We start from the raw sequence: 19,891 nt of genomic DNA, 5'->3' as shown, positions 1-19,891 counted from the left end.
GCACTCAGGTGAACTACATGGAAATAGCTTATTATCTAAACCTAGGAAGAGGTTACAAGCATGGCACCTCAAAACCAAGGAGAACTTTTGTCTTCAGTGTCATGGAAACTGAGTAACAGCAGTTACTTTCTAATTCCCCCAATCTTTTGGGCCTCACCCGACATACCTCTCTAGTTAAGGAAAGATCCTTCTCAGAGCTCCAGTGTTTGGTAAATCATAAAGGAGAGGGGAAAAAAAATAAGGGAGACATGTTGAAGAGCCTCAACTTGCCTCAAAGCAATGGGACCAGATGGCTTGGGAACAGATGTCATCAACAAGATCAGAACTTTAGTGAAATACGAGAATTTTTGGAGATGACAGATATGTTTTCTAAGCAAAACAATCACATGTTCACATAGCCTCACGCAGATTCTGGATAACTACACTTTAGGAACAGCAGTTCACATGGGTGAAGTATCAAAGTATTTCCTGTCCCAAATACATTAAAGCAGAAAAAAAAGGATGCAGGGAAAAATCTTGGAATACTCAAATCCAAAGAAGTTTATTATACATTAACATTATTGTTCACAAGGTACCAAAGAAAATCAGAAGGTGCATTTGAGCTTTCATATTTCTTAGAAGTTTTCACTTGCTGCATTTTTTTCTTTAAATAATATTAGCCAAAATATCTTTACTGCTGTATACAATTTCATTTATTAAAAATACATGGAGAGAATAGTTTTGTAGAGAAACAATATATTTACAAAAATAAACACTCTTTAAAAAGACAATTCTTAAAAGAAGTCTGAAAATATTAATGAAAATTCTACAAAATGTGATTCCCCATACAATGGGAAATAATCACAACACAAGCACAATTATGAAGCTTATAAAGCTCAAACAAGAGTCCTGCTCAGAAATGCCCTCAATGAAGCCTCTCTCTTCTAAACTACATAGGGAGCCTGACCTCCCTTTTTAGTAGGACTCGTACTGAAAGGGAACTCACGAGACTATCCTCTTAAAGACAGTATAAAAGTATTTCTCGTTGCGATCACAAGAACTGAACAGAAACAGAACAAATTGCCTCGATGGTCTTCCAAATACGAAACAGTTTTAAAATGATGCATCCTTTCAGTACTCATTCCCAGCAGGAGGAGTTAGAACACAAACTAGTGAGTCTGGAAGAAGCTCTGAGAGTAAAGGAGGGAAATTTATATTTCCTTAAGTTCCAGAAACACAGGCTGAAACTGTAAGGGAAATGATTTGGTGTCAGCCACAAAAAGGCTGATGGTGATTGTGTTCTGGTCCACGTTCATTGCTCCAGCAATGAATTGACACTACATGAACTACTAATTTTTAGGCATATGTACAGACCTCAGGGAAAAAAAGAAAATGACTAGTACAGGACAAATAAAAGTAGCTCTGTCCTTTCCCTCTCTGTCAGTTGCCAGAACTCAAACACATGCTGAGGAATGTCTGCTTGACTCAATGATCCATGCCTTAGCCCCACAGGCAGCTGTAAAATCTAGAACTGCTGGAGCCCACAATCCCAAAGCTGCTCAAATTACCCGAGGCTGTTTCACTCATAACTACCATGATTTGGATGTGATGTGATGAAAGCTGCCTGTGCTCCTCCCTACCCTTTGGGCTAACCTTTTGTATTACTGAAGAATGTCAGCAAAGAACAAAATAAGCTTCTAGTGCCCATGTGACCCTATAAAGAAAACTGGGCATTTTCTGATGAATTTTTCCATTCTTCTTTGCTGCTCCGGTCCATTAAAACAGCTGAGCAAGGCACATCCATAGCAAATGAGATGCAATCAACCACAGCTATCACAGCTCCAGACGGGTCAAGTTGTTGCCACGTTCAAGTTGCAAAGAATCTCTGCTGATTTTTGTAGTATCTTCAGATCTTCCAAGCGTAGTGCTTCTACCAAAGAAAGGTGTTTTTTGAGGTTCTCTTTGTCCCTTTTCAACTGGGAAATCTGGAATTTATACAAGTAGGGTGAAATTACTCAAAATTCACATTAGGACATGAACACAAAATTTGTGGAAAGCTCATCTGTAGTATTATGTCACACAGTATTTTATTATTTATTTTTTTTAATAAAAGGAAACAATCATCATGTGGATAGGAAGCAGAACAAAACCAAGGAGAGGATGGGAAGGGAAATTGTTTACCTGATATCAAGTTCCTAAGTCCATACTATCCTCAAGATGTATCTCAAGACCAGATTCACCTCATCCTCAGTGCATGCATTTCCTTTGCAAAAGCATGGTTTTCAAAACCCTTTGCCATTACAGCCATCCAACTTCACATTAAATACATGTTGCTTGCCAAAAATCAGAAAGGAAGCAGAGATTCTTTTTCTAAGAGCGTAACAGTAACTTGGTCTTCAAGACCTCCCTCACAAATGGCTGGCTGACAAGGGTATTTAGCTTGGCTAGCTTTAATGAACATACTTTCTGCAGCAAATGTACTCACAGCAGGTCTGTAACATCTTATGTGTCTACTTTATTGGAGTCTACACTTCCTTTTAAGATGTAAATGAAACTTAAGAAATTCAATAAACACATTGATATTGTGGGCAGAGCAAGTTTAAATACTATTCACTTGTTTACAGGGCTTTGTATAAGCTTTGTTAACATGGTTCCTCCTGCTGCTGCAGCCACAAATGCTGCTGAGCAATTTATTTAGCAGTGTCAGTCACCCTGGGAACAAACACTACACCACACCAGTGAAGTCAATTCCCCCACCACCACACAACCCTAAAATTCTTAACCCTGAAAATCAGACTGCCATACATTTATGCAGGGAGCGAAAGGAATCTGGGCTACCTTGCTCTTCTAACCAAATTACCTGGAGAAGGACACGCTGTGTCTCCTCTGCTAAAAAATGGCATATTTTTGCTGTTATATTCAAAGCCTGCTGTTCGTTTCTGGCTGATATTACATCACCAAGCAGCACTCTCCTCCAGCAAGTACTAGAATCAAAATGTTTGAACAACACACAATCACTCACTGTATTAACAACTAAATATTAAACACATGGTTATATTTATAATAACATTGCAGGCATAAGGCAAATAGGGTTAACATGTATAAAAAAGGCACAGAGTGTACAGATATGAGGATGATGAATCAAGCAAGAGAGAGGAGACATTTAATGGTCCAAAGCAGCAGTTCTACCCCTACCCTTTCAACCAAAGCCAGTCTGTGCTTCTAGTCTTTACTGTTATGCCATGCTGCCACCAACTTCAGCAGCACCAGTAAGGACTAAAAGCTATTCAGTCAGGCAGATCTTATTAACATATTGACACATTTCATGTGCCTAAAACCAGTGTCATTGGGATTTATTTTTAGTTCTTATAATCAACTTATTCCACTCAGCAATCAATGTCTGAAGCATAAATAGCTGCCCAAATCAAAACTAAGAGATAGCCTTTTTGATAACCATTTTATTTTTTTTTTTTAATTTACTATTACAAGAAAAGCTCTGGTAACCATTTTCTATTAAACCTGTCTGAGGCATGCTTGCCATTTGGAACAAATGATCAAAACTTCATTGATAGTCATTGGAGATGCCTTTCAGCATCTTAATAGACCTTAGAATATCAGAAGCAAGCATGCAAGGTCAATAGCATATAAGAGTTCCATCAAACCAACAGAAAAATTGTCTGCAGTCTGAAGCGTAAAGAAACCTCTGTTTTTTGAAATAGAAATGGAAAACAATGGAGGTGTGTCTAGTGTTTAATACAAGAAAGTAAAAGAGCAAAGCAAGAACTAGGCAATCTCTTCACATTATATACTTTTCTCTGCCTTTCTTCTCTTTCCCTCTCACCTGGAGTCAATCAGACAGACACAGAAGACCCAAACCAGTCCCCAGTGTCTCACACACAGGCAGCAAAGAACAAAGGGAAATGACGCATGCACATTATCTAAATACTCAAAAAGTACTGAAACTTACAATTCATCTGCTCCAAGACTTAACAACTTGAGGGCTGTAAGAAGTCTCCAAGATGGTCCATCCCATCCAAAGGTCAAGTTTCTAAAAAGACAGAAGTGCTGAGATACAGAAAGTATAAGTTGTCTTCTACAGCCCAGTAGTTTTCTTCTTGATAATTGTCAACAAGAGAAGATCTTCTCTTCAGAAGTAGAGGATTTCTTGACTAACCTTACTCTGCTGCTGTCCACAACTAGGAGACAGGCTGGACCTTGAAGCCTGATATTGGTGTTTACCACTTGTATGTTCTCTCACAAACAGCAAGCAAATCAGTTTGTTAGATAAAAATGATCTTACGGTGGACTTTGGTATCAGAAGCAAAATTTGACTCCCAGAAAAAAAATACAAGAACGCTCACATGGAAACAAAAAACTCCAGATACCTACTGTAAGAAATCATGATCCTTCAGAATAGAAAGTTTTGCATCTCTCTGCTTGTCCAGTGGTGGAAAATATTTGAGGAGAATATCTACAAAAACACATTTAAAATATTTATGTAACTAATATGAAAAAGAAACCACAACCCTCAATTCTGAAATGATATTTCAACTGTATTTGTCACTTAGCTAAAAGACGAAAGATGAAAACTGCTAAATTTGGGAGAATTTGAACATAATCAAAAACATATTTTGGAGGTGCTCACTACATCTTGAAAGCAATCAGCAACCTGCAGGATTTTATCCTTATAATGGAAATTCTGACTCAAATTGAAGTTATGAAAACCTTTCAGTAACTCCAGCTAGTGGGAATCAGAACTCCATTCTTGAAAACAATGATACAATCTAAGACATCCAGTTAGAAGCTCTATATAAATGGTGGTAAGAATCACAATTTTACAAAAGAAAGAGTTACCAAAACCACTTCCAATTGGAAAATGCCAATCTTTCAATTCTATGCAGTTCAAGGTGGTATCAACTCTACTCTACTTCTTAGAAGTACACAGAAATATTTTGATGGCAATAAAATAGAAGACCACAATGCCTTAATATGCATTGTGCATATATGTATACGCAAGCACATGAACTTCACTATCCTTTAGTTGTTTCTAACCACATCTCCTGTTGAAGACAATGTTAGCTCAGACACTCTGCTCTCTACTCTTGTACCTTTTAGTATCAAGACAATTTATAAATCCAACCTGATGAGACATAAACAGTGCTGTGAGGGTTATTAATGGCAACAAATCCATATTCTAGTAGCAGTCGCTGATTGTCATGAGGTCCATAGCAGATAAATACTTCTTCATATTTTTTGCACTGTGAATTTGTCTGTATTTCATAACTTCTTGCCTGTTCATTAAATGCAGCCTTTACCTTTGAGAAATCAAAAAGTAAAAGTTTTAGTCTTGGCAGAAGATGGGGGAAAAGGAATCAAGCCTTGAATATTAAAATCCAACAGTACTGAATACTTCTCTAACACAGCAACAATAATAGAGTGCAAACAGATAAGCATTACAGATGTCTGAAAAGGCGACCCATTTGGACAATTTAACACTAGGATTACTCCAAATATACTAGTACAAAGAACAAACATCAAAACCTTAGTCTGCAGGATGTGCCTGCCATCCACTTTGTAGACTTATTACAGAAGCCCCCAAATAAAAGTGGCCACACACAGAGCTAACCACTTTTATGCTGTCCCAGAAATACGCTGGCACAGTCCCATCTCTGTCACCAGGTGAAACTGCTCTGTACACTCTCCTAAGGCTAAAGGTGAAGTAACCCAAGGACTGTGTAACTCAAGATTTGTCTTAAGAGTTAAGCCTGTGGGGAGAGCAAGGCAGGGTTATATTTACAAGTGGTTCCTCCCAATAGCTACCCTGGAAGCAAATCTCAGCCAGAAATAGAGAGCTCTCCCTGTACCTCTGCTTTACTGAGTAAGAGCCTCCAGGGTACATGTGAACCATGCGTGCTCAGACTGCAGGTGTCCTCCAGATAGATCACTTCCCCCCTATGAGATCTCTTGCTAACCTCCAGACACTCCTAATCCATCACATAAATGTATACTGCATTGGGATAGTACATTCATAAATCAAGAAATTAAGTGATCTATTCTTAGTCTCTTACCTGAACATTTGGACTGTGGTTTAGCAAATCTAAATATGGTGCCAATGCATAAACATCTGGCTCAAGAGAAAAACATTCCCTCTGGGAATGTTTCATGTATATTGTTCTGGTATTTATAGTGCACCAAGCCCACTCTAAGGCACTGTAGTTAAAAATAGTTCCTGTGTTCTCAGCAAATAAAGACTGCAGGGAAGAGAAAAAAGCCTTGGAAGACGTGTACAATTCATGAACCATTGTTCTCTGCTCCTCAGCCTTACTTCTTAAAGGTTCAGGAAGAAGGCTCACTACATCTTGCTCCAAACACACAGGGCAAGTGTATGACTTTGGTAAAACATCAAGATATGGCTTCCACAGAGATTTCTCACCAGCATGCTTCTCTGCTATTAAAAATGTGCACAGTGCTATCAGAGGAGATACAGGAGGCTTCCATCTATTAAAAAAAAAAAAAAAAAAAAAGGCAGATACACAGAGGTGAGATAGGAAATTGATGTAGTAGTATTTTGTCTATCTTTTAATTCTTTGAAATGTTATAAATAACTTCTATTTTAAAGTTCTTTGTAGTTAATTTCCTTTTGATGATTTCAAAGGGGCTTTTGACTTCATTTTATTGAGAAGCTATAAAAGTCAGTTTGTGGTAAAAAAATTCAGGTTCACCTCTTGTTGTTTTTTTTTTAGCATAGATAACAAGTACTCATGAACCTATTACAGCAAGTCATGGACCTAGGAGGGCCACAAGGCTGAAGCACCTCTCCTGTAAAGACAGGCTAAGGGAGCTGGGGTTGTTCAGCCTGGAGAAGAGAAAGCTCAGGGGAGACCTCAGAGCAGCCTTCTAGTACCTAAAGGGAGCCTGCAGGAAAGCTGGGGAAGGAGTCTTTTGTCAGGGAGTGCAATAATAGGACAAGGAGTAATGGTTTTAAACTAAGAAAGAGTAGATTTAGATAAGATACAAGAAAGAAGTTCTTTACTCATAGGGTAAAGAACTGCCACAGGCACAGGCACAGGTTGCCCAGAAAAGCTGTGGATGCCCCATCCCTCAAAGTGTTCAAGTCCAGGCTGGATGGAGCCTTAGGCAACCTAGTCTAGGGGGTGGTGTCCCTGCCCATGGTAGGGGGATTGGAACTGGGTGGTCTTTAAGGTCCTTTCCAACCCAAACCATGCCGTGATTCTATGATTCAACTCAACATCCAGCACAGGCCTTTGTCCTGAACTTTCTAAAAGGCCTGAACTTTCTAAAAGTTCAGGTGATTGCTTTGCTGCCTCATGTTATTTGCCTTCTTCTATTGAAGCATACTTGCAAATTTGTAAGAAACCATTCATAACTGGCATTTAGGTCCAAGATGGCTCTAGTGGCAGGACAAGTTCAAACCTCTACCATACCTCCAACTCCGCCTAGCTGATTATCTGAGCATTCCACATGTAGGAGAGTATATACAAAATACAAGTTAGGATACACAGTTCAAAATTCTACCACCACTTAAGATGATTCATCTACTATTGAGCAACCCACAGGAAGGGTCAGCTGAGAAAGTTGTTTTCCTTTATTGCCACATGTCACTTTTCACTTACTTGATAATGTATTCTCCTAAACAGCTGCTAAGGACAGTGTCCGTGGTGAGTAAGCATTTTTCAGGCAATGAAATAACCAGTTCCCCTGCCTTTGAGGGAACAAAAAAAAGTAAAGGTCAAGTGTAAATGACTCATGTACTATGTGATTCATGAAGAGAGAGCCAAGAGAACCCTAATGACAGGAAGCAATCAGATGTGATGTTGAATTTAATGGAAACTAACATGGCTTTAAGACGGTCACTGTCCAGGGAAGGAAGGACCTGCAACCAGTAGGAACTGTCACCTGCAGAAACTCACCTGTTCACAAGAGATTTTGGTGCCTGGCTCCTCAGCATCACTACCTTCTGTACTATGATATATTTTATAACTGGTCTCACAAACACTTGCTCTTCTATCAACAGAGCAGCATGGAGTAGGGATGTTTAAGGTCATGTTTACCCTGACGTTGTTCAAGCTGCCATGTGTGTAAATTAGCTTTCACCCCTAGCTTGAGAGGTACATGTCCATCCCTGTAGGGAGAGGACATAAATCAAGCCAATACTCTCCTCTTCCCATTTCTCTCCTGCATTTCCCTATCCTGTTCAAGTATAGCCGAGCATAGCTCTCATTTCATTAACTGCAGACTCCCAGCTCTGTGGATGATTCAAGCCTCTGGCTTCAACTGCTGGCTCTGGCCCTGAGAACATACACTGAGCCAGCATGAGAACCTACACTGTTCTCCACGCAGACTCTCCACTGCATCTCCTTCCTATCTCTTGCCATATTCTGTTTCACAAAAGGCTCTGGGTCTAATTTCCCAATATTTGATATGCTATTCTTATGCCAGTTAAGAAACTTCTCCAAAAATACTTTCTGAGAGGCACTCTGCAATTGGAGATCAGTCTTGCTATGCCAGTATCTGAAGGTCAAGGTATTTTTTCTATTATACCCCTTTTCTGCTGGGAATGTTTACGAAATTACATTTTTATTACTTGATTATCGACAAAGAAGAGGGCCATTGAAGGGCGGTTAAAGCTGTGGTTTAACATTATGGTTAAGATAATCTAACACCAAATGTTGCTTAAAAGCCTTGACCCCTTCCCTCCATCTCCCTCCCTGACGTGCTATTGCTCCCTTTGTACCACCTGGTCTAACCAAGGTGTGCCATTTCCAGGAGCAAATCTATCAAAGGTAAGGGAGAGTCTTCTCCTGGTTTAGCTTCCTGAGGCAATTTACCCTAAGAGCAAGGAAACTGCTAGAAGCCAGTGGCTGAGGAAAAATGCACAAAGCAAGAAATGGGCCTGCTCCTTCTGTTTTCAGTTAGCCACTGACTGCCTTAAATTGAAATGTAAGACTGCATACTAAATTGCTGTAAATGAGTATAGTAATGCCCTCATCCAATGAATCCTCAGAGTATATACAATATAATTTTGCAGATATGACAACATTACAATTTCTAGTATTAGGCTAGAAATTACATTCACAATGAGGACTGCAAACACCTCGTCCAGAATTTTGAGTTTCCTTGTTGCAACAGTCACATTCTGTGATTCAGTGATTACAATTTAACGAACCTAGAGGCTCATTTAGAGGAGCTCCTGCATTACAATCAACATTACTAACCTGAAGAGCTTTTGTTGTCATCAGTCCTCTTCCTGTATCTGAAGCAGAAACAAAGAGAATGTTTATAGTAAAATACAAGAGACTATGGTAAGCTGCAATAAATTTACAGGCCAACACAGAATAAGTCTGAAAGAACATATATCTCTCTGAAAAATCATAAAAGCCAATTATGGATTATTCTAAATACACACCACATTTCTTTTTCTCTTTTTACTTGTCGTGGTTTAACCCGACTGGCAGCTAAACACCACGCAGCCGTTCGCTCACCCTCCCCCCTCCCTCTCTGGGACGGGGGAGAGAAATGGAAAGTGAAGCCCGTGAGTTGAGATAAAGACAGTTTAATAAGACAGGAAAAAAAAATAACAAAATAATAATAACAATAATAATAATGATGATACAATGGTGATAATACGAAAGTAATAATAGTATGTACAAACAAGTGATGCACAATGCAATTGCTCACCACCCGCTGACCGATGCCCAGCCTAACCCCGAGCAGTCCGGCCCCCTCCCCCCAGCTAGCCACCCCTATATATTGTTTAGCATGACGTCAGATGGTATGGAATACCCCTTTGGCTAGTTTGGGTCACCTGTCCTGGGTCTGTCCCCTCCCAGCTCTTACTGCACCCCCCAGCCTGCCCGTTGGCAGGACAGAGCAAAGGCTGAGATGTCCTTGGCTTAGTATAAGCACTGCTCTGCAACAATTAAAGCATCGGGGTGTTATCAGCACTCTTCTCATTCTAAGCCAAAACACAGCATTCCACCAGCTACTAGGAAGAAAATTAATTCTGTGCTAACTGAAACCAGGACATACTCTATTTCCCTTTTTACTTTTCTACTATTTTTCAGGACCTGGAGAAAGCCCTTTCCCTGCAACAGTTGTCCAGTTCTAGCAATTACTCAATTCCTTTTTCCCAATTTTTTCTTTAAGCACATCTTTCATCACTGGCTCCTGGCCTTGTTTTCAAAGTTTTAACTTCACTTTACAATTTCTATTTGCAACATTTTTCTCTGATTCATACTACCTTCTCTACTCTCTCTTCAATATTGCAAAAGTTTTTGAAACACTATCTAATTGAAGAGAAAAAATATGGGTAGATATCTTCACTGTAAACAGTAGTATATGACTCTGACCTCTAAAATCATTTACTTATCTGTATCACTAGAACTGCTGAACTAGTACAGGAAAATAAAAGGTAAAGAAATGATACCAAGGTTAGATTCCGATACTGGAAGCACTTGAGATGATACTTTCTTATTGAAAACTGTACTATTAACACTTAAAATCTCAATTTCTACAAGGAATTTGGCATAGGTTTACATGTTTTACAGCATACCTGATAACTCTCATAACAGAGTTTTACACAGAAGTATCTCCATATAAGCAACAGTTTACAGTATTTCAGGCCTCCACATATGTTAAAATATGTTCATGTTAAAATGACATTAACATGCACTTACCAAAAGTCCTTAAAAGACTAATGGTAACTGTTTTTTTTTTTTTTTTTTTTTTTTTTGCTAATATGTGTGATTCAAAGTCAAAGTAGGAATACAACATTCTTAATCAAAAATATGTACCACCAATAAATAATTAGAACATTACCCTGGAATTGTGCTGGTCTTAAATTACTGTCTTCAAACCCTCTGTCTTTCAGCCACTTCTTAAGTTTAATATATTCCAGTTTGTGACTGCAGTTGACTGAAAATGAAAGAGAGGTTTAATGCTGTAAAATAGTGCTCTATTGTAAAACAAAACAAATACAAAAATTTGACTGTGTGTTCAGAAAAAAAATATATATTTTGAACTTCTTAGTACAGCATAACAGAATAGCAAGAAAGGCTCTCCTTGAACTAGCTTACTAAATTCTGGGCCTCTGGGCACTGGGAGCTCTCAGAAGTGTAGGAGTTATTCAGCAAGTTCAAGGGACAAAGAATTTAAGAATAACATGATGCCTCCCAACAGCCACAAAGTAGAGCTCACAGTATTCTGACTGGGAATGAAATGTTAGAATATTTGTATAGGAAAATAAAAAAGTAAATAAATAAATCTGAATGTTATTTGTAAAATATGAAAATGTTTGAGAAATGTGCACCATAAAATGATACCTAGATAAAAAACTATTTAGCAGTACTTCCAGGGATAGTACCTCCATGCATGAAACTCTGCAAGCGTTTTCTTCTTCTTTTTCGACCTGTCCGGCCTCTGTTTCTCTTCATATTAAGAAACAGATCTCACCTTTTTTAGACAGCCTGAATTTAGGAAAAAAGAGAAAAAAATATATTTAATGACCACTTCAAATGTTGCATGTTTCTTTCATTTCAATAAGAGAAACCAGAGCACGGCCTGCTTAACACACCGGCTCTTTAAATTTAAGCAAATATGCTACAATCAAACCCATAAACGAGGGTGGGTGATGGGGTGAGAGAAGATGGGAAGCCTTTATCTCCAGCATCATCTTGGCCAAGGCATGGCCATAACCGGCTAAAGGAAATGAGACGCGGGTGCTTACGTGCACAGAACTAAAACAGTTTCCGAAGAGCAAATGTATTAAGAGTTATGGAAAATCAACAGCCACAAATGGCTGCCCCATGCACCCACCCAGCTGCCTCCAGCCCACCTGCAATGAGGGGTAAAGCTGCCACCGACCCCTTCCCCGTCCTGCCCACCCCGGCCCTGCCCGCCGCGGGAGGCGGAGCCCCGGCCGCCATTTTAGGTCCGTGCGCCTGCCCCTGGGGAGCGTGGTCTGTGGCGGGCCGCCAGGTCAACCTCTGCAGCGAGGTGCTCGGGGTACCAGGGGCAGGCACGCAGAGCCAGAGGTGGGTCGCGGAGCGCTGGCCGCCCCTCGGGTCTGTCCCGCGGCAGCACGGAGTCTCTTGGGGACTTGGGTTGGGTCTTGGCTTGTGGGATGCCTTCTGTTTTTCTTTTAGGGCGAAAAAGGGGCGCTGGGGAGGTGGTGGGCGGCCAGCGGGACCTCGGTGTTGAAGCGGGAGGGAAGGCTGGGCATGAGTCGTCCGGCATCTCCGGCGTGATGTGGGTGATTTTTGGGAGCTGGTGAGGGTTTCGTCCTGCTAGGTGCCTGCTCGTGGTTACTTGCAAGCTCCTTTTGGAAGGGAACAGCAGTTAAAAGTGGACAAAAACTGCTTTTGAAACTCCGTTATATGGGTATAATGCAGGTTTTAACGCGCTGCATCCACAAGAAGAGCAGTTTTCTGCAGTGGACTTTATGTCCAAAGCTGTCTGATGTGTTAAATGGAACAAAAGTTGTGTGAGGGCAATGCATGGTCCTGTGTGTATCCCTCTGAAAACACTAGAACTAGTTCTGCTCCGCACTTAAGGATCAAGCTGCTCCTCTCCTATTTTTCAGCCCTGTTTTTCCAGTTTTGACTTCATCAGTGCTTGACCTGAACCAGCTGAATGTCCTGAAGAAAAAAAAAGGGAATGGTCATCCTATAAGACGTATGTCCAAAAGACTGTAATCCTATCAAAAGTTAAGTTAGCAATGCAGACTTGTGACTTTTAAAGTCCAACCAGTGACAGAGTTCAAACTTTTTAACAGCGAATATATTTCATTGCTAATACTCCACACTACTTCACTAAATTAATGTACAGTTGTAACGTAGGTTTACATAATTCAAAGAGAAATTCTAAATTGGATTTTTAAGAAAAAAAAAAAACTTTAATCCTTTTTTAGATATCCATTCTGTCCATCAGAGTGTGAAACTTTTCTTGTTTACTGTTTGCAGCTGCTGTCACTTTGGTGTACGTTCAGAGAGGACAATGTCCAGCGTGCCCGTGGCTGTGGTGACCGGCTCCAACAAGGGGATCGGCTTCGAAATCGTGCGGGCTTTGTGCAAGCGGTTCCCAGGGGATGTGTACCTCACAGCACGGGACCCCGGACGTGGCCAGGAAGCAGTGGCGAAGCTCCAGAAGGAAGGGCTGCATCCTCTCTTCCACCAGCTGGATATTGATGATCCGCAGAGTATCAGAGCTCTGCGGGACTTCCTAAAGCAGAAATACGGAGGTCTGAATGTGCTGGTGAACAATGCAGCGATAGCTTTCAAAGGTAGGAAGCAGACTGGGTTAGTCAGATGTGGTATAAAGTTACTTGAAGAAGGTTGGTATATGCATCAAGGATTTTATAAAGCTGCTTTTATGGGATTTCGGTGCCAACACCGTACTGTTTTTTTTGGCTGGGCAAGCTGCCTGCTATCTCAAGTATGATGAGAGGGTGATGTGAAACAGCTCTTCTGTGAGCACCTGATGGGTTAACTGTGTATGTAAAGATGCTTCCCTGGAGTATTTTGTTTGCATCGTGTGCAGAGCATGCAAATACTCAAGATGCACAGTGCACATGAGCAAAGGGATTTGTTGCCTTGGTGCACATGAGTTTCATCAGACCTCTGGCAGCCCATTGTAGGTATGAATGCTGGCCACGTTCCTCTGGGATCTGAGTTTTCTGTGTTTTGTGAGCCCTGTACTTTGCTCTGTGCATTATCTGCTCAGGAGTTCAGTTGATAAAAAGAACCTTCAACTCTGCGTGTTCCTGTCACCTTTACTTCTCATTAACTTTCTCAGATTATTCAATTGTCTATAGGACAGTTAATCTAAATCTTGCTGTGCTGAGCAAGAATTTAAACTTTTCATCTCCTAGTAGATAGAAGGGCAGTGAAAGTGAGGAAGGCACCACAGTTAAAAGGTAGAAGAGTGCATTCTACTTGTAGATGTTTATAAAAACAAATTGAGAATCATGTTAGCTTCAGATGAAGCAAATTGCAAGCGTGACTACTAGTTCATTTCCTTGCCGGTAAAAGCTTGCTCTTCTGTTTTGTTTTTTAATCTATCGTCTGTTGGGTTTTGTTTTTTTTTTAATCTCTTTGCCTGATCTGTAATTAGGACATTAACAGTTCAAGTATAGCATAAGCATTGTTTTGTCTGCTCACAATATGGGTTAAGGCAGCCTGTCAGTATGGACCAAACCACACTTGCTGCTGAAGATGGAGCTTCTTACATAGTGGGAATGTAGCAAGAGTGTTCTGAAGTCAAGTCACTGTTTACGTTTTGCTTGGTACTCTGCAGGAAGATTGTTCGTGTTAATGATCAGCTCAATAAGGGGCAACTCTTAATATAATTCAAGTGCATCCTGAAGTGTGGACAAATAGAGCCGTGCTAAAACCTAACAGCAATGGTTAAATGATTGCATCTCTGTCCAAGGTTATTGCACAAAAAGCCTGCAGGTCTCCAGGGCAGCATTTCTTCAGTTCATAATCAGGGCCCTAGCTCAACCTGCAAGTGACAACACGTTTGAGCTGGACTAGACCATGACTGCCATAGTTGAGGTGCAGTGTGTGTTTCCCCTTGCTGACTTTTCTGCAACCATAGCCTTCACCAGGATGGATACCGGGGCAGCTGAAACAAAAAAAAATAATCCAGAAATCACTCTAGCTAGATTGGCTAGGGCTCATCTGTGGGAGATCTCAGATATATTATCGTATAGACACTGGACAGATAAATCACAGAATTGTTTAGATTGGAAACAACTCTATAAAGAGCATGAAGTCCAACCATCAACCTAACACTACCAACTCTTCCACTAAGCCATATCCCTAAAGCACCACATCCACAAATAGGTGAAAATAGCGTGAGCAGTGAGGTTTCTGTTAATTCCTTTACAACAACATAGATTTTTCTATTCATAAATTGCTTCCAGGCGCTTAGAACTTGACTAGTCATGCTGACAATGCACCATGAGTCAGCAGCAGGTCGTGTGATGGGTTCCTCTATCACAGTTCTTATCTGTAACTGCTATTGTGTAAGGATCTAACAGAGGTTAGAGAGTTACACCTAAGTATAATAACTTGCTCTGATCCTTATCTCATATTTTGGCTTTAATTCTTGCTTTCTTGGTTTTTGCTGCCATCCCAGAATTTATGGATTCCTTTCTTTATTGTAGTACTGTGTGTTATTGCAGTCTGTCAAAGATTAGATTTGTCATTATATTGAATTTATTGTTCAGTTTTTGTGCTGTGTTACAGGTAGTCCAGCGAAGTCCTTAGTCCACCAAAAATGTCCCTGTATGAAATGACTGGGTACTCATGACTTGTTTTCTGGATGAGTTTGTGTGTCATTCTAGTAACATTTGTTAAGTCAGGGGAGGGCGTGTCAATGGGATGTTACAAGACAATATTTTGTTTGACAAATGGGTGGATTTCTGAGAGCAGGGGATTCTTGGCTTGCGTGGATTTTTATATTTTTCTCCTGTTGTCACCGCTTTTGCAATAGGCTATGGTCCGGCTTTTATCTCTGTTCTAAATGCAACCAAGTGATCTGCTTGAGACTGACTTATTTACAGTTATTTAAGCAGAGTTTTGCAATAAAACCATACCTGTGTTAACCAGCAAGTGATCTGTTACTGCTTCTCTGAGTTTACGTAGGTCTGGGCTATGGAGACCAAGCGAAGACCTACCCATTCTGTGTAGGTGGCCTTTATCACTGCAGAGATTGAGCCTGTAGCAGATGAGGAAGAATGCTGTCTCTTTAACTTATTTCCCCTCAAGCTGGAGGATGCACAGCATATGGCTTATTGCTGAGCCAAATTGTCAGCTGATGGCACATGCTACCCCACTTTTGGTGGTGGCAAGCTGTCAATTCTGTCTGAGATCACAGCCTTAAGCAGTCCGTGGAACTGCACCGTACGATTACCTAAATCAGTTCCTTGCTCTTTCCTAGCTGCTGTTTCCTACTGTTGTGCTTGTGTCAGCACTGATCTGTCAGTTTAGGGAAATGATTTATCACACTGGTATTTATCAGTAGGCTTTTTTGGACTGCAGCAAATGTTATCCCTCACCCTTTACAGAATGTTTTACAGTGTTTGTTGCAATTCTGTACTGCTCTGACTCCCAAGTCCTGTCTGAGAACCCAAAAAGACAAGGCAAGAAATGGGTCAGGATATGGAAGCATTTGTCTGCTCTGGTTTTGGATCTTAATGCCAGAGGAGTAGTCAAACTTCTGCATCTTCGGTGGCAGCATCCTGGATTCAGGATCTTTTTTGCTCTCAATTTCCCCTCTTACCCATCCCCTCCCAAAATATGTCAGGATGCTGGCAAAGTGCTGCACTGTGTATTTAAGAGGAGAGGGCACCTCCAAGTTTGCTTGGATGTGGTAGTCACGGCCCATACACTGAGAACTAGATGTGAGCAGGTAGGTCATTGGACAATGATAAGATAAACTTGTTTGTTTTTGTTAGTTGAATAACTTCCTTTCAAACAGTAACATAATTCTGTTTTGTTTTGTTTTTTCTTCCCTTGCAACTGCCTTTTACAAAAAGTTAATGACCAAACTCCGTTTGCGGTCCAAGCAGAGGTTACCCTGAAGACAAACTTCTTTGGAACTAGGAATATTTGCACAGAATTGTTGCCTATCATGAAGCCTTATGGTAAGTGTACCATAACAAGTAGAGAAATAGTTTTGTGTTCTTTTGGTGCTCATTAACTGGCAAAGTCCTGTCATATCTCAAGCACACTGCACTGAAGCAGAATTTTCACGGCACCCTCAAGAAGAAATGAAGAATTCACACATGTTCTTTCCATGCTACTTGTCTACATAAATTATTCTCGCTTTAGAAGGGACATTTTGATGATACAATTAGGATAAGGAAGCCACTAAAAATAGTGTTCCTGTTGGGTTTGATGCGATACACCTGTCCTTGAAACTGAAGAAACCTTCTCGATAGGCCGTTGGTCTGTCTCTATGTACATCACAGACTTTGCTATATTTGCAGGTGTTTAGTGATAAAGTTATAAATAGCACTCAACGATGCTTTACACTGCCGTAATTTGGTAGCAGGAGGAACTAGAGGAAAAACTTTACCAAAAATGGTAAATACAATGGAGGAGACCAGGATAAAGGAAGACAGATGCATCAATAATAAATGGATGTTAGCAGCATGCAAAATAATCTGTACTCATCAGATGACTGTCCTGCACAGAATGCTCCTCTTGTCAAAACCTAGAGTGCTTGAATGCTGCTAATATGTCACAGATAATGTGAAAGGAGGGTATTTGGATCCAATTCCTACATCAAACTCTTGAAGTTATGCTTGTTGGTTTTTTTTTTTTCAATAGCAGTATTTTCAAACTTGTGATTGAGTGGTATTTCCATAGATACTTGGATAAGTGCTTGATGCTATAAGTGAAGTGTAGTTTGTACTGACATCTACATGTAAGTACACCTACAGTTTGCATGAGAAAAGGAGTAGGTAAGATAAAAGTTGGGAACTCTGAGTCCACAGGGAGGAGGGAAAGGACACAAAGTGAATTTGAGTCAGTAGGTGGGGGAGAATAAAGATCACCAAAATTGCAATTTAGTCCCCTGTACCAATGGCAAAGAACAAGTATTTTAATAAAGTCATTCACAAAAATGATTCATTTCTGTGGCTTTTAAGGTCTAAATCCTGCATTCGTTCCTTAGTTCATTCTGTGCTGAAGAGCTAGGGGAGAAATAGCTTACTGCAGTTTTGCATGCTGGGATTTGTAGACCATCAGGTATTCTATAAACAAGCTGATGCTCTCAACCTAGGAACTAGGTTGCTTTTGCTGTATTATGCATTATTCTGGCATTTGGGGTATTTTCCTGTGGCACCTTCTTAAGGCTGTTGCAGAACTGAGAATGTTTTCCAGCAGAATTTCAAGACTGCATTTAAAGGCTGGCTGCCCTTAACTGAGAAAGCCACTTACTGCTCTGACTGTGACTACAGACTGTAACAGGCTGTATCCTGCAAGCCTACCTGAAGTTCAGTAGAGAGCTTTTGCAGTTTTGCACCTTAAATTATCCTTTGCGATGGAATTCACTAGAGGCATTGAACACTGAGTAGACTGTGATCCTTCAGAAGTTCTGCAAAATAGTCCACATAAAATATTTCACAGGTATTCACTTAAGCAGCAAACACACTACTGTAGAGCAAACTTACTTCAAGTTTGGGTGTATTTAGTGTGCATAAATGTAAATATTCTTTATTCTTTTTTTCCCAGGTAGAGTGGTGAATGTCTCTAGCATGGCAAGTAGCTCAGCTCTGGGACGCTGCAGCCAAGAACTACAGAAGAAGTTTCGCAGCGACACAATCACCGAGGAAGAGTTGGTGGAGCTCATGACAAAATTTGTGGAAGATACCAAGAAAAATGTGCATGAGAAAGAGGGGTGGCCAAATACTGCCTATGGGGTGTCCAAAATTGGTGTCACAGTCTTGTCCAGGATTCAAGCCCGGATGTTTAATGAGAAAAGAAAAGGGGACCACATCCTTCTCAATGCCTGCTGCCCTGGGTGGGTGAGAACAGACATGGCAGGTCCTAAGGCCCCTAAATCACCAGAGGAAGGGGCTGAGACCCCAGTTTACTTAGCCCTTTTGCCTTCTGATGCTGATGGTCCTCATGGCCAGTTTGTTAGTGAGAAAACTGTTCAGACCTGGTGATTTTATGGTTAGTGGACCCATGCAAGTGGTAATATGGCTGTAGATCAGCCTATGCCTTGGTAGTGACACCCCGAGCAGTCTCATCCTTTCCACAGCAGCATGAGGGTCCTTTGTCATTATGGTGGAGGTTACATTTCCAGTGTTTCTCTAACACTGTGTTTATGCTCAGAATCTTCCCAGCAGCATCCGTTCTGCTCACAGCACTGACTGGGCAGCCTGACCTCTGATTTGTGGGGTCTTCCAGCCCAGATCACATAAGGGCAACACCACGTTAACCTCCGCTGAGGTGCCTGACCTTGTTTACCAGAATTTGGTCTCCATTAAGTCACTGCCAGCCCTTCACTTCTCATACTACCCATGAGACAGCCATGGATCTCTGGCATGTAGCTCGGATGAGACAAATGCCTTATGCTTTCTTAGTGCAACAGATCTTTTTGGGTACCACAGGTTCTTGAGTTTGTATGTGATTTCTTAAAGGAGAATTAGGTGTGTTTTTGTTTGTTTTTTTTTTTTTTTCTCAGAGCTACAGTCTAACCAGTTTTTAGGGGAAGCTAATCAGACTCAAGCAGAACCACCTGTATAAAAATTCCTTGTGACTACAAAATGGAATTAGGTGAAAAAAAAAATTGCACTCATATACCATTAATTGGAAAACTTATCCAGTGGGCTTTATTAATGTGTACACCAATAAATGATTACTTATGGACTTCTATTATTGTGATACTAAAAATAGATGTTTGTTGAAAATACACTTTAATTTTTTGCATCCAGACCTGTAGCTGGAATGTGTGATGTTTGGAATATATGAAGAGAAAATAAACTACAGAACTATGATAGCAAACGTCTCCAGGACTTCCAGTTCATTTATTGTGCAGTCAGAAGTTTCCTTATTAAAAACCCAGATTAAGTGCACTCTGTGTGGTAGAGAAATTGAACTATGAATGTTATGTTACTGTTACATGGTAGGGCTGAAATACACATAATTATCAGAGTAAAAATTTTCTCTAAGCAAAATTACAACTAGGGAAAGCAGTGACATGTAGAGTACCAATTTTTTGTGGGGTTTTAAATGTTGGTTGTTGCATCTCAAATGCTTAACCTTGAAAGGGTTGCCCCTGCACTTCAAGCTGGGAGGTGCAGGCATGTCGAAGCAGAGGTGTAGGGTGGGGTAGGGTGAGGTAGCTGGCTGCAGCAGGTAGGAGCAAGGTGGGT

General features: G+C 40.6%; 2 protein-coding genes across 3 annotated transcripts; one reads left to right on the top strand and one right to left on the bottom strand.

Moving 5' to 3' along the window:
* Positions 1–516: 516 nt before the first annotated feature.
* On the bottom strand, positions 517–11,468 carry SETD4 (SET domain containing 4). Of its 2 annotated transcripts, none has more exons than XM_084504255.1 (10): positions 11,363–11,468; positions 10,819–10,914; positions 9,216–9,253; positions 7,614–7,702; positions 6,048–6,477; positions 5,120–5,294; positions 4,369–4,450; positions 3,947–4,027; positions 2,840–2,963; positions 517–1,964 (listed from the first exon to the last, which is right to left on the bottom strand). In XM_084504255.1, the coding sequence occupies exons 1-10, from the start codon at positions 11,430–11,432 to the stop codon at positions 1,830–1,832; spliced, it is 1,320 nt and encodes a 439-aa protein (XP_084360381.1). In that variant the 5' UTR covers positions 11,433–11,468; the 3' UTR covers positions 517–1,829. The 2 variants fall into 2 exon arrangements, with proteins under 2 accessions (XP_084360381.1, XP_084360382.1); XM_084504256.1 differs by having other exon boundaries at positions 11,322–11,398.
* On the top strand, positions 11,465–19,524 carry LOC311427153 (carbonyl reductase [NADPH] 1-like). The gene is made up of 4 exons (XM_084504283.1): positions 11,465–12,032; positions 12,960–13,279; positions 16,541–16,648; positions 18,243–19,524. The coding sequence occupies exons 1-4, from the start codon at positions 11,773–11,775 to the stop codon at positions 18,677–18,679; spliced, it is 1,125 nt and encodes a 374-aa protein (XP_084360409.1). The 5' UTR covers positions 11,465–11,772; the 3' UTR covers positions 18,680–19,524.
* Positions 19,525–19,891: the final 367 nt, after the last annotated feature.

This window comes from Aythya ferina, assembly GCF_964211825.1.
Source record: "Aythya ferina genome assembly, chromosome: 1".
Classification (NCBI taxonomy): Eukaryota; Metazoa; Chordata; class Aves; order Anseriformes; family Anatidae; genus Aythya; species Aythya ferina.
The sequence above is the reverse complement of the archived record's forward strand: the minus strand, read 5'-3'. Positions and strand labels throughout refer to the sequence as shown.